This window comes from Saccopteryx leptura, chromosome 2 (genome assembly GCF_036850995.1).
Source record: "Saccopteryx leptura isolate mSacLep1 chromosome 2, mSacLep1_pri_phased_curated, whole genome shotgun sequence".
Taxonomy (NCBI): domain Eukaryota; kingdom Metazoa; phylum Chordata; class Mammalia; order Chiroptera; family Emballonuridae; genus Saccopteryx; species Saccopteryx leptura.
This window is the reverse complement of record NC_089504.1, coordinates 343,031,924-343,045,157: the sequence shown is the minus strand read 5'-3', so window position 1 is coordinate 343,045,157 and position 13,234 is coordinate 343,031,924. Positions and strand designations below refer to the sequence as shown.

At 45.5% G+C, this 13,234-nt stretch overlaps 1 protein-coding gene across 4 annotated transcripts in view; it reads right to left on the bottom strand.

The window, feature by feature from the left end:
• Window positions 1-5,417: 5,417 nt before the first annotated feature.
• Window positions 5,418-13,234, bottom strand: part of GPATCH8 (G-patch domain containing 8) — a 93,100-nt gene continuing 85,283 nt past the window's right edge. For all 4 annotated transcript variants that reach the window (XM_066363957.1, XM_066363958.1, XM_066363959.1 and 1 more), the window contains one exon: window positions 5,418-11,548. In XM_066363957.1, the coding sequence (XP_066220054.1) occupies window positions 7,672-11,548 (3,877 nt within the window). In that variant the 3' untranslated portion in view covers window positions 5,418-7,671. The remainder of the gene's footprint in view (window positions 11,549-13,234) is intronic.

Below are 13,234 nucleotides of genomic sequence, written 5' to 3'. Positions count from 1 at the left end.
AGAAGGAATAGTTTTAAGCAGAAAGGCAAGGTGATTTTCTATGATGAGAGGAGGAGTGCCAAGTCTTACTGACACTGCATGCCTTCCCCAAAAAACAGGTTCTCAGGAAGGAAATTTGAGATCTGCAAGGGGCACAGGAACATAGCCACATCTTCCTTTTGCTCTATATTTTCTGATCAAGCTTAACCATCTTATCCTGCCCAAACTCTGTGCCATCCTGGACTCTTTCAGCTCCTCCCTTCCCCTAATTCACCACCTCAGCACAGAGCTCAAAATCCTACCCCTTAGCCTGACCAGGCGGTGGCGCAGTGGATAGAGCGTCGGACTGGGGTGCGGAGGACCCAGGTTCGAGACCCCGAGGTCGCCAGCTTGAGCGCGGGCTCATCTGGTTTGCGCAAAAAGCTCGCCAACTTGGACCCAAGGTCGCTGGCTCGAGCAAGGGGTTACTCGGTCTGCTGAAGGCCGGCGGTCAAGGCACATATGAGAAAGCAATGAACAACTAAGGTGTTGCAACGAGAAACTGATGATTGATACTTCTCATCTCTCTCTGTTCCTGTCTGTCCCTATCTATCCCTCTGACTCTCTCTCTGTCCCTGTAAAAAAAATAAAAAAATCCTACCCTTTATTAGGTTAGAAGCTCTTTGTACTGTAGCCCAAGACTTCTTCACTGCTGATTTCAGAGTGCCAGGATCTGTATGTAGTGCATCTATTAGAAAGAATACTTAACTCAGTCTTTTTTTATATAATTTTTTAACATTTCATGTGCTTTTATTTATTTATTTTTAATTATTTTTATTTATTTATTCATTTTAGAGAAGATAGAGAGATATAGAGAAAGAGAGAGAAGCGGGGAGGAGCAGGAAGCATCAACTCCCATATGTGCCTTGACCAGGCAAGCCCAGGGTTCTGAACCAGCGACTTCAGCATTCCAGATCAACGCTTGATCCACTGCGCCACCACAGGTCAGGCCTTAACTCAGTCTTATACTTACCTCCCACCTTCCCATTGTCAACCTATGTAGCCCCAAATTAACTCACATTTCACTGAAGATTTTAATAAGTGCTTATTCTGTTCAAGGGTCTTTAAAAAAGTTAGTCCAGAGGGAGTTAAAACATGAAAATGTAACTGCAGCAGAGTAATAGTAAAGGACGCCTTGAAAAGGGTAGAGATTATGTCTAGCTGAAATCATTTATATCATGTACTCCTCGTAACTGCCCTATTAAATAGGTACCATTGTGCCCATCTCATAAATGCCAAAACTGGCAGTTTTTAGGTAAACTGACTAAGTGTACATAGTCAATGGGTGGATTTAGACAAGTTTGTGCTTAATGTTACTAACCATTACACTATGTTGCCTTTTCTCAGAGAATGAAGGGGTTTTACACACTCTGTTTAAGCAAAGAAAGGCAGAAGAACACCAAGGTCAATTACAGGGAAGGGCAAGTGGTCGACTCAGGATAGAGTGGACTGGTGCATGTAGAATGGAAGGCTGAGGTCAAATAACGGGAGGTCCTTGGATGCCTTATATGGAATGTGAACTTTAATCTTTAATGTCAGAGAATAAGAGATACATTGATTTATTGTGCTTTAAGTTGGACAATTACACTGGCTGCCTGTGGCTAGAAGGAACTGGAAAAGGCAGGACTTAGTGGGAAGATCAGATGGAGAGCAACTGCAATCTTCTTGGTTAAAGGTGATGAGGCCTAAAACAGGATACTGGTGGCAGAAGAAGAGAGGCAGCAATGATCCCAGAATCAGTAACTGGATGTGGTGGACAGGTGTCAAGTAATTTGAAACTTTGGTGCCTTGTTGGCTGGTAGGACAGTGGTACCAGCAACTAAAATTAGGAACAGGTGGCCCTGGCCAGATAAGCTCCATTGTGAGCATCGACCTGAAGCAGAGGTTGCTGGTTCGATCCTTGGTCAGGGCACATACAGGAACAGATCTCTGACTCTATCTCCTTCCTCCTCCCTCCCTGGCTAAAATCAATAAATTAAAAGAGAAAAAAAAAAACCCTTCCTTTAAAAAATTATAAAATTGGGAACAGGTGGAACATGAGATTTGGGAAGAGGAGTTTGGTATTCCATAAGGATTGTCTCTGTGCCTTCCTTTGGGGTCAGAGCTGGGTTAATCTCCCTCTGACAGTAGGCAGAGGGGTGCTGCTGACATGCTGCTCCCACTTTTCCATCTGACCCGCCACCCGAGTGCTAAAATCCCTCCATGGATTCAAAGTTCTGTTAAGGCTTAAGTCAACAATTACTAGATTTCTACCATGTGCCTGGCACTGAGCTGGGTGATGTGTACATAAAGAAAAATCTTTCATCATCTTTGGTTTCCTTTCTATATCTTTTTTTTCTTGATAGAGACAGACACAGACAGAAATGGAGAGAGATGAGAAGCATCAATCCTTTGTTGTGGCACCTTAGTTGTTTATTGGTTGCTTTCTCATATGTGCCTCGACAGAGGGGGAGAGGGCTACAGCAAAGCAAGTGACCCCTTGCTCAAGTCAGCGACCTTGGGGTTCAAGCCAGAGACCTTTGGGCTCAAGCCAGAGACCCTGCACTCAAGCTGGTGAGCCCGGGTTCTAGCTGGATATGACTGCGCTCAAGCCGGCGACCTTGGGGTTTCGAACCTGGGTTCTCTGCGTCCCAGTCTGATGCTTTAGCCACTGAGTCAGTGCCTGGTCAGGCCATAATATCTTTCTTGAACATATATAATCAACATGTTGACTATGTGTTCACCTCCGTAAAACGCTCTAAAGAAGTAAGAAAAAAAAGGAAGAATAAGAATCCATCCCTGTTCTCTTGGAACTTCTAATTTTATTGGGAAGCAGTGAATACAAAATGAACTGCACTCAGATTCTAAAAAGCCAGTAAGCTTATCTGGGACAGGGAATTACATCCTAGAGTCAGGGAAGTCAGCCAGTAAATGCAAAAATTCAGACATGAATTGATAAGGGGGAGGTGATGGTGTCTCTGGCAAATAATGGAAATGCTTGACAAGGCCTGGATAAGTCATGGAGGGTGTGGGAGTATGTCTATGCTGCAAGCCCAGGCAGCTGAGACAAGCATTGCACACACCTTCACAAAGCACACTAAGGGCCAGTCTGCTGGTTTAATTGGCACCTTGCCTGCTCAGAAACTTTTTTTTAAAGATTTATTTTTTGAAAGGATAGAAAGGCAGGGTGTGAAGCGGGAAGTATCAGTTCATAGTAGTTGCTTCTCATAAGTGCCTTGACCAGGCAAGCCAAGGATTTTGTGGCCTCAGCATTTCAGGTTGACATTTTCTCCACTGTGCTACCACAGGTCAGGCAAATTCCTTTTCATTTTTTAACATCCTTTCTTTCTGGGTAGGAATTTTGCTATTTTAGGAAAATAGCAGATCTGAGCATCCAACCCAAGGTTCAAGCTGAATAGCTTCTCTTTAGGCACAGTAAGAATACCGCTGTTACACATAGGAGAGAAACAGACATTGTATTACTCCTTCCTGAAAGGCTGAGGAAGAGTCAGGGAGGTCAGCCAGTAAATGTAAATATTCAGACATGAACTGATAAGGGGGAGGTGAAGGTGTCTCTGGCAAGAATGGAAATGCTTGACAAGGCATCACTACAAATCTAGTTAACTTTGACGCTAAACTTTACCTTTTGTGATTTAAAAATAAATTAAAAATATTTTATTTATTGATTTTACGGGGGGGGGGGGAGGATGAGAATTATCAAATCATAGTTGCCTCACTATAGTTGTTCATTGATTGCTTGTTGTTATGTGCCTTGACCAGGAAATTTCAGGGTTTCGAATGGCAACCTCAGTATTCCAGGTCGACACTCTATCCACTGTGTCACCACAGGTCAGGCTGTGATTTTTTTGATACAGTAGATAGAGGCCTTTTATCAGCTCAGTATCAAGAATGTTTCCTTTTACTAGGTAGCTCTCAAGCATTGTACTGGTATTAAAAGATTGAGAATAGTTCAGGACTGGTTCTGGTATACAATACATCTGGAGGGCAAAGGCCAGGCAGACTCTTGTCATCCCACTGCTCTGAAGTTCATCCAAAATCCTAAAATCAAAGGCAGAAATTTCAAACCTATTTATTTAATGAGCACCTGCATGCCATACATTCTACTACACAGATTACATATCTAAGATGAAGGTGGACATAGAAAATCCTATGGGAGTGGAAAGGCAGTGTACATCCCAAGGTACCTAAGACTGAGAAACTTTTCTATATTTCCTCCTACACCATCATCTTTCCCATCTACTTGGGCAGCCTGAGTTCTGAGCACAATTCCAATCATCAAAAACAACGGCTTCAGGCCTGGGCCATTTGCCTCAGTGGGAGTGCTGGCTTGGCATGTAGATGTTTTGGGTTGGATTCCTGGTCAGGTCACAAGAAGTGACCATCTGCTTCTCTACCTCTCCCTCTCTTCCCCTCCTGCAGCCATCACTCAACTGGTTTGAGCACACTGACTCCAGGCACTGAGGATGGCTCCATGGAGCCTCCACCTTAGGTGCTAAAACTAAGCTTGGTTGCTGAGCACTGCAGCAACAGCCCCAGATGGGTATAGCATCACCACCAGAGGGGGGTTCCTGGCTGGATCCCAGTTGGGGTGCATGCGGGAGTCTATCTCTCCTCCTCTCACTTAGAAAAGAAAAATAAATTAAAAAATAAACAAAACAACTAGTTCAGGCCTGGCCTGTGGTGGTGCAGTGGATATCATGTCGACTTGGAATGCTGAGTTTGCCAGTTCAAAACGTTGGGCCTGGCCTGACCTGTGGTGGCACAGTGGATAAAGCGAGGACCTGGAAATGCTGAGGTCGCCGGTTCGAAACCATGGGCTTGCCTGGTCAAGGCACATACGGGAGTTGATGCTTCCAGCTCCTCCCCCCTTCTCCCTCTCTGTCTCTCCTCTCTAAAAATGAATTAAAAAAAAAAAAAAAAGAACTTCCCTCACTTTAAAAAAAAAAAAAAAGTTGGGCCTGCCTGGTCAAGGCACATATGACAAGCAACCAATGCACAACTAAAGTGAAGCCACTATGAGTTGATACTTCTGGCTACCCCCCCCCCCCATAAAATTAGTAAAATCTTAAAAAGAGAAAAAAATGTGTTCACAAGAGTCTATTTCTTTAATTTTTTTAAATTCATTTTAGAAAGGAGAGAGAGAGACAGAGAGAGACAGAGAGGAGAGAGAGACAGGGGGGAGGAGCTGGAAGCATCAACTCCCATATGTGCCTTGACCAGGCAAGCCCAGGGTTTTGAACCAGCGACCTCAGCATTTCCAGGTCGACGCTTTATCCACTGCGCCACCACAGGTCAGGCGAGTCTATTTCTTGATCGCTTCAAACAAATGTTATTTATAACCCACAATTCCATCCCTTTCCAACCTGAATGGATGGAGGAACAATCACAACAGACTCTGCTAAGTTTCCACAAATCATTGGTTTATTAGAAAGTTCCTTTCCCTAATTTTACAGCATATATATATATAGATATATATAGATATATAGATATATCTATCATATGTGATAAATTTAAATACAATCTGTTCTGTTACACTTGTAAGGAAGGATAGGCTATTTTCTCCTTTTTCTTTAAGTTTTAAAATCACTATTCTGGAAGTTAAAGAAAACTGCCCCTAGGAAGGTAAAGGCAGCCAGAGTATGGCTCAAACTACAACTAATGGGAAGCAGCACAAAAATGTTAATACTGTCTTGTTTAACTTATTTACATGGGCCGAAAGCAGAGAAAAATGAGTCCCTTCACTTCAAAGACATGATTTCATTTTTCCAGTGCTAGTCATCAAAATGTGATGCTTCTGAATCACACAGGAGCACTGAACAGGTAGGAAGCTCAGTCAGAGCCTTGTTTGTCTAGCATTTGCTTCTCCTAAGTTCAAAACCTTTTCATTTTGGTAATTTGAGAAGAAAGGCAGAACACGGAGCCTTGGCCCAGGTAACTAGGATTTGTTTTTCTTATCAGGTGACCACCCAACCAATTCTAGCCACATGCCAAACAGGGAACTGCTAACTATATCACACCAAAGATGAGACCAGCAGCATAAACACCTTTGGGTCAGTGTGTTAATTAAGTCTGAGCCTGAGTGAAAGGCAAGAGGAAGAGGAATTGAGATGGTACTTCCTCTCATAGGTGTCATGGTGTCACAGAAGAGAAAAAAGGAACCTTTACTACTTAAACTAAGCTGAGGCAAAGGCATAAAGACTATGAAGCAAAAGAATTTGCAGTATCTAGAAACGTGCTTACCTCCCCCAAAAAGGGGAAGAAAACTGTCTCAACTCTATCATTTCCCAGTCTACTTCAACTTGTTTCTAGCCAACCCAAAAGGCACATAAAAAAAAAAAAGTCAGAGGAGCCTAAAGTACTAAGAAGGCAAATGGACTGCCTGAAACAAGGCACCCAGGAAATTCCCAATCACTCTGAATCTGTCTTCAAATAACGCTTTTCAACATCTTCCTTCTCTGTGGGGCCCATCTGTTTCTCTGTAAAAATCAGCAAAGCATAGGAAGGAGACTGTCATAAGTGAGTATCCCTCTGACAGTCCCAGCTGAGCTGACTGATGCCCATTAGTTCAAAAAACCTGTTGCTGGATTAATGCAAATGACTGAACACTTTGTCCCAGCAAAAATGTTAAATAATGTTCCCTTTTTTTGTCTTAACATTTTTATAGTTCATAACTTCAAAAAATACATGAGCTTGATAAAATATACATGCTTAGTCATTTTTGCATCTAGCAGAAAACAAATACTTTATTTTTTGTTTCCATTTCATAACCTTTAGTTTCTTAATTCAACTAGGGCAAACATATTTACACAAAGCCACCAGAACAAGGATCACTTAAAGAGCTGGATGTAAAAAATATTATTGCAGTATACTACAAATACAGAACCTTTTTTATGAGCTACAAAAAGCAGCATTTACGTTTATAGAGTTCAGTGCAATTTTTTTACATTAGAAAATCCTATAAATTAAGAAGGAAACATCAACATGACAGAAGAAAATACACCCTTCAGACATACGAGCTCCTCTCTGGGGAAGCACATGAGCAACTCTATGTTCCGCATAACTTGTAATCATGATAGGATCTTCTTTTCTGGGATATGCCGATGTCTCTTCTGGGATGAGGGACATGAGGACAACAGTGCCAAATGTGTGGCTATGTGGGAAGTGGATGAAAAACAGCTCGAGTGGCATCTGATTCTAGGTCAGATTCCCTTTCCACCTCACCCGAGAATACAGTCACCAGGGGAAGGTCCAAGACACTGGGAAGGCAGGACAAGATGGACAAACCGCCAGCCAGAGAGGAGGAAAATGTTTTAAAATTTATAGAAGAGCAGAGGTTAAAAAGTAGAGGGAAGAAGGGAGTATCTAAACTTGACCGTGTGGAGATGTTGCTGCAGAGGGGTGGGTAGCACTTACTGATGTTCCCTAGCTTAGAAACACGAGAGGGAAGGACAGAAGGAAAGGGGGGAAATCCCTGATAGTGAACCCAAAGCAAATCTCAAATCTAACACCACCCCTGCAAGCCAAAACTCGATTCTTTGGCTATCAGACACTGCCCATTCCAGCTTCTACTTGCTGGTATTAATGGCTCAACACCCCCAAGGGAAGACTATGTGTCCACCATCCCTGGCCCTACCTGGACCCTCATCCCCCAACTCATGTGCCATGGCTGGGGGGGTGCTGCAGGTCCTGACCTGAGAAGATGGGGTGAAGCAGTGGGTGAAGGTGGAGGGCAGTGGCTGCTGCTGCAGCAGGCCGTGGGGCAAGCAGGGTAGGGTAAAGGGCAGCATGTGGAACAGGGTGGAAGGTGAAGGGTCCAGGATGGATGGCTGAGGCAGGAATGATGTGGATGGGATGGCTAGCGAGAAAGGTGGCGGGATGGCCAGGGATGATTGAGTGAGTAAGGTGGGACAAGGAAATGGGGGTCAAGTGGGGCTGGGGAATATGATGTACTTGAGCAAGTGGCTGGGGGTGAGGGTGTGGGTGAATGCCAATAGCGGCAGCAGCTGCTGCGGCATGATGCTGTAGGATGGCATGCTGAACAGTTGTGATGGAGGTGGCAGAGGCTGTGGCCGGCTGCTGAATGTGGATGGGCTGCAGGGCTGGAGTGGCTGGGGCCAGGGCAGCAGAGGCTGGAAAGGCCTTTACTTGCTTGGCCAGAAGCTGCTGCTGGATGTGTTGCTGTGCAGCCTGTTGGAGCTTGCTGTACTTCTCCATCTCCTCGGGGGTGAAGGTGATGGGCTGGCTCTCCAGGGGGGCCAGGGAAGCATCCTCGGCCCCATCAGCTGACTCAATACTAGGCTCCCCACTGGGAGGCGCATAACTGGGGAAGTGCTCAAGTTCTGGCACTATAGGCAACAAACTAGATTCCACAGGGCCTGGCTGACTGCCACTATCTAAGGATTCTAGGGTGTCCCCATCACTGGGGTCAGGGAGGTAGTTATGGGAGATGGCTGGGTCCCCAGGATAGCAATCAGAGTGCACTGGGGTGCCTAGTGGAGCCACAGGGTGATCAGCAGTAGCTTCTTCAGACTTTGGCTCTTCTGGAGGTGGGTCTGATAAAGGGCCAGCTGTTTCCTCTGAGGGGTACTGATGTCCAAATGGGGTATCACTATTCCCTGGAGGTGCTTCTTCTGTCTCTGACTGTTCTTGCTCATCCCCCCTTTCTAAGCCAGACTCTTCACATTTCTTGGTGTTGGGCTTTCGGGTAGCTGGAAGCTTCCCTATCAGTGGAAGGACAGGCTTATTGCCAAGAGAAGGGGGGAGCTTGGGCCCAAAGTAACCTTGTGGGGGGTCCTTGAGCTTGAGCCCAGCTTTATTAGGGGTGGCCAGCACCTCCTCACTCACACTGGGTTTCCTCTCTACTTTCCTCGACTGGATCTTCTCCAGTAGCAGTTTGGCAGTGACAAAGTTCTTATCTTCAGGGCTGCAGTCACCCTCTGACCCCCTTCCTGTGCCAACGTTGCTATTCTGAGAGGGTGGGCCTGTCCCTTTACCGTCATCTCTGCCATCTTCCTTCTTCTCAGGACCTTCTCCCCGGCCTGCTCGGAAATAATGAGGAGACTGGGAGCGGTAGATTTTAGAACGAATGAAGTCTCGACGGCCAGAACGCCTCTCCTCAGGGCTCTCGTGACCCCACGATCCTTTCCTGGAGCCTGATCTCTGGGAAGGGCTTCTGGTGCTGCGGCTGCGGTCCCGGCTATAGCTCCGGCTCCGATGCCAGCTGTGGGCTGTGGTACTACGGCTTCTCCGTTTGCTCCGACTGCGGCTACAACTACTGCTGCGGCTGCGGCCCCGGGATCTTGAGCGCTCTCTGGTATGACTCCGAGACCGGCTTCGGGACTGGCTGCAACTGAGGCTATAGTCATCATCAGAAGATGAATACTTGTGCCGTTTGGACCGGTGCTTAGAACTGGTATAGTCTGAGTCATCAGAGTCATGGGAGCGCTTTGAGTGCCTTCGTGATCGGTCACTATAGTCACTATAACTGTCATCAGAGTAACTGCGCTGTCTACTATAGCAGCTCTGGTCTGAAGAAGCATCTGAGCTACTTGAATAAGAACGTCGGGAAGAACGGTGTGAGGAGTGGCGCCGGCCAGACCGTGAGCGGCTATGGGAATGCTCACTGCCTGAGTCTTCCTCCTCCTCCTCCTCACTGTACTGGGATGGAGACTTCTGGTGCAGCCGGCGTGATGAAACATCATCACTATCCTCATCACCACTACTGGGTTGACTCCGATGGCTAGACCGGCTGCTCCGTTTGGTGCTAGCTCTTCGCTGGCAGGATGAAGTTGGAGGTTCACCTTCGTGTTTCCTCCCACCATGATCCTGGGAGCTGCCACCACCTCCACCTTCATCCTTCTTGCCACTATTCCCTTCTTCACTTGGGAGGGATCTTCGTTGAGAGTCATCTTGTGCTCGCCGCCTTCTTCTTGGTGGTGCAGGGCTACCACTCCCAGGGGGTTCTGGTTTGGGCCCCCGTTCAGAATCCGCCGGGGCTGACTTATTCTTCTTTCGTTTTCGTTTTTTGCGCTTCTTAGATTTCTCGCCAGACTCAACCTTGGAGCTTTTCTCTTCTGGGTCAGCCTTGTGTTTCCGTTTGTGTTTGCTGGATTTTTTGTGTTTCTTTTTCTTTTTGTGTCGATGGGACTTCCCAGATCGTTCTTTCTTGCTAGGAAGGCTTCTCCCTGTGTCTTCTGTTTCTGATTCATGGCTGCCGCCAGGCTCCTGCTTACTGAGGCTGCGACAGGCAGATCCGGAAGCAGGTGCATCCATCCTGTCTCCTGAGGACTGTTCTATGTTTTCTCCACCTTCCTTGCTTTTATTTGGCTCACTAGGATCAAGGCCTTGGAGGTGGTCCTTTGAGGAGCCTCCTATGTCCTTTGGTTTTCCTGTCCCTTTAGCTCTGGCATCTTTATTCCTTGAAAGTTTAAAGTCAAAGTATAAAGGGTTACAACTGTATGAAATGGAGGGTTCTGCCTTGGTGAAAATCAATAGCTCTGATGGCCATTGGAGGGCAGTGCTTTCATCTTTGCTTAAAACTGGAAAGAAGGGACCAGTAGGATGTTTGGGTCCCTCATGGCTTTCTTTCCCTGCTGGGGTGGTCTGAGAGGTTTCCTTAGAAGGGTTAGACTCACACATTTGGATCTCTGAAGCCTGACTCTGACTCTCTAAATTCTGCTCAGTTATATCCCCCCCTGAGGCCTTCTTTGTTTCAGCCTTGCTTCCAGGTTCTGAGGGCTCAGCTATACTGGTTTCTGCCTGCTGCTCGGATATATCACTAACTGTCTTTTCTGCTCCTTGGTTTGCTGCCACCCTGATGAAACCTTTAGGCTTGGGAGAATTGCTTTTTTTGCTCTCTAGGGTATTTTTTTGGTGTGTACTATTATCGGCTTCCATTTGTTCACTGGCTCTCATAAAAAGTAGAAAGGGAAAACTGGGTTTTACTTTGCAGTGTGCTGGTGGGATGTAGTGGTAATACTCTGGCTCTGTAGCTCCAGTTCCTTCTTCTCGCTTCATTCTTTTTAACTTAGATAATGTGGAGGCCAGGGACCCTCCATCCTGAGGGTCTTCGTCCTCTTTTTTACCATCGAGATTACTACTACCATCAGAATCTCCTACCTTCTGCAGTCCTTGGTCAGAACCCTTCTCATCAGCTTTTGTTCCATCTTCAGGGGTCCCTTCCTCTGCGTGGTCCTTGAAAACTGATGCTATTGATTCAAGTTTGACAGGAGCCTTCTTGGCAAAAGAAAATGACACTCCCAATTTTTGCAACGGTGTACCCAGATTATTCTTAATACCAAAGCTAACAGCTTGGGGGACTAACCCAGAAGCCTGTGCCAGTCCAGTGGTATTACTGGTTTGTACTGCAGTGAAAGGTCCTCCTTTATCTGTGCCGAGTTCAGATGCTAGTCCACACGTGGCTGTGGCACTTATGCCACTATTTGTAGCAGATTCATCTTTATCATCATCTCCACCTTCTTCATCTACAGCCACCGTGGTCGGTCTGAACATAGGACCACTTCCAGGTGCACTACACAATGGTTTAGAAAAAAGAAAAAATAGGTTTAGCAGTATATTTCATACTTTTTATAAAATACTTTATGTGCTTGACCTATGGTGGCACAGTGGATAAAGCGTCGACCTGGAAATGCTGAGGTCGCCGGTTCGAAACCCCAGGCTTGCCTGGTCAAGGCACATATGGGAGTTGATGCTTCCAGCTCCTCCCCCCTTCTCTTTCTCTGTCTCTCTCTCCTCTCTCTCTCCTCTCTAAAAATGAATAAATAAAAAATAAAAAAAAATAAAAAATTTAAAATACTTTATGTTCTATCATTCTTCACAGGTACATCTGAAAGACAAGGAGTAGTAATTATTCCCTAGCTTTGTGCTAATACAGGACACTGCCCTAGTGAGGTTAGGTAAAGTCTCACATTGTTAATCTATCAAGCCACATTTTCAAAATCAGACAGTTATTGCTATTTCTTCCTAAGGTGTCTAAAATTAAAATACTTTTTATCACTACCATCCACTACAGCCTACCCATCCTGTATCCATGTTCATTTCTTATTGTATTATTTTACCTATCAGTATGCTATTAAATGTATGGCTGAAAATCTACTCACAAAGGTTCTATTTAGCTTTAAAAAACCCAACAACCCTAATTTCCTCTGCTTTCAAATTTCATTTTTAAATATGTACATATTCTCTGAGTTAAACAGTCAGAAACCTCCACTGTGCTACTCTATGGCAAACTGTGGCTAGTATGTCTGTTTTAGAAAATAGGACCTGTGCCTTTCTCCTGGGCAAGCCACCCAAGCATTGGCTTTGGTTTTATGATTCTGTTTTTTTGTGTTTTTTTTTGTATTTTTCTGAAGCTGGAAACGGGGAGGCAGTCAGACAGACTCCCGCATGCGCCCAACCGTGATCCACCTGGCATGCCCACCAGGAGGCGATGCTCTGTCTATCCAGGGCGTCGCTCTGCTGCAACCAGAGCCACTCTAGCGCCTGGGGCAGAGGCCATGGAGCCATCCCCAGCGCCCGGGCCATCCCTCACTTCAATGGAGCCTCGGCTGTGGGAGGGGAAGAGAGAGGAAGGAGAGGGGGAGGGGTAGAGAAGCAGATGGGCACCTCTCCTGTGTGCCCTGGCTGGGAATCGAACTCGGGACTTCTGCACGCCAGGCCGACGCTCTACCACTGAGCCAACCGGCCAGGGCCTGGTTTTATGATTCTTTATGGGCATGATACTACCAAAGACTGTCTCAGCTCTGAATACAGGAACACTGAAGAGCCTCAAAGCCAGTTAAACTTCTGTTATGTCTGAAATTTTTATAGTATGTGAACTTCAAAGGTATCTCTCAAGCCAAACTGAAGAAAGAAGAGAATTAGATATTTGAATAAAATAATTGTTATCTGAACCTAGCTACTAGTAGTCTTAAACTCAGGAATCAAATATATTTGGATAATGTGGTATCTCTTGCTATCTGAACTCTTGCTACTGGAAGATGAAAACCCAACAGATCAGGATAGCAACAGACATCATGTGCCATGAAACCTACCCCACAGCAAAGAAACCCTGAAACTGAATAAAAACGGGATTTCTCTTGATCTTTTGCTTAGTCTTTGCCATGTTATTTCAGTATTACTTACTGTGGGGTCATGCATTACCCTTACTTAGGACAATGCAATACCTGATGAGCATTTAAAACCTTTTATTCTCCCA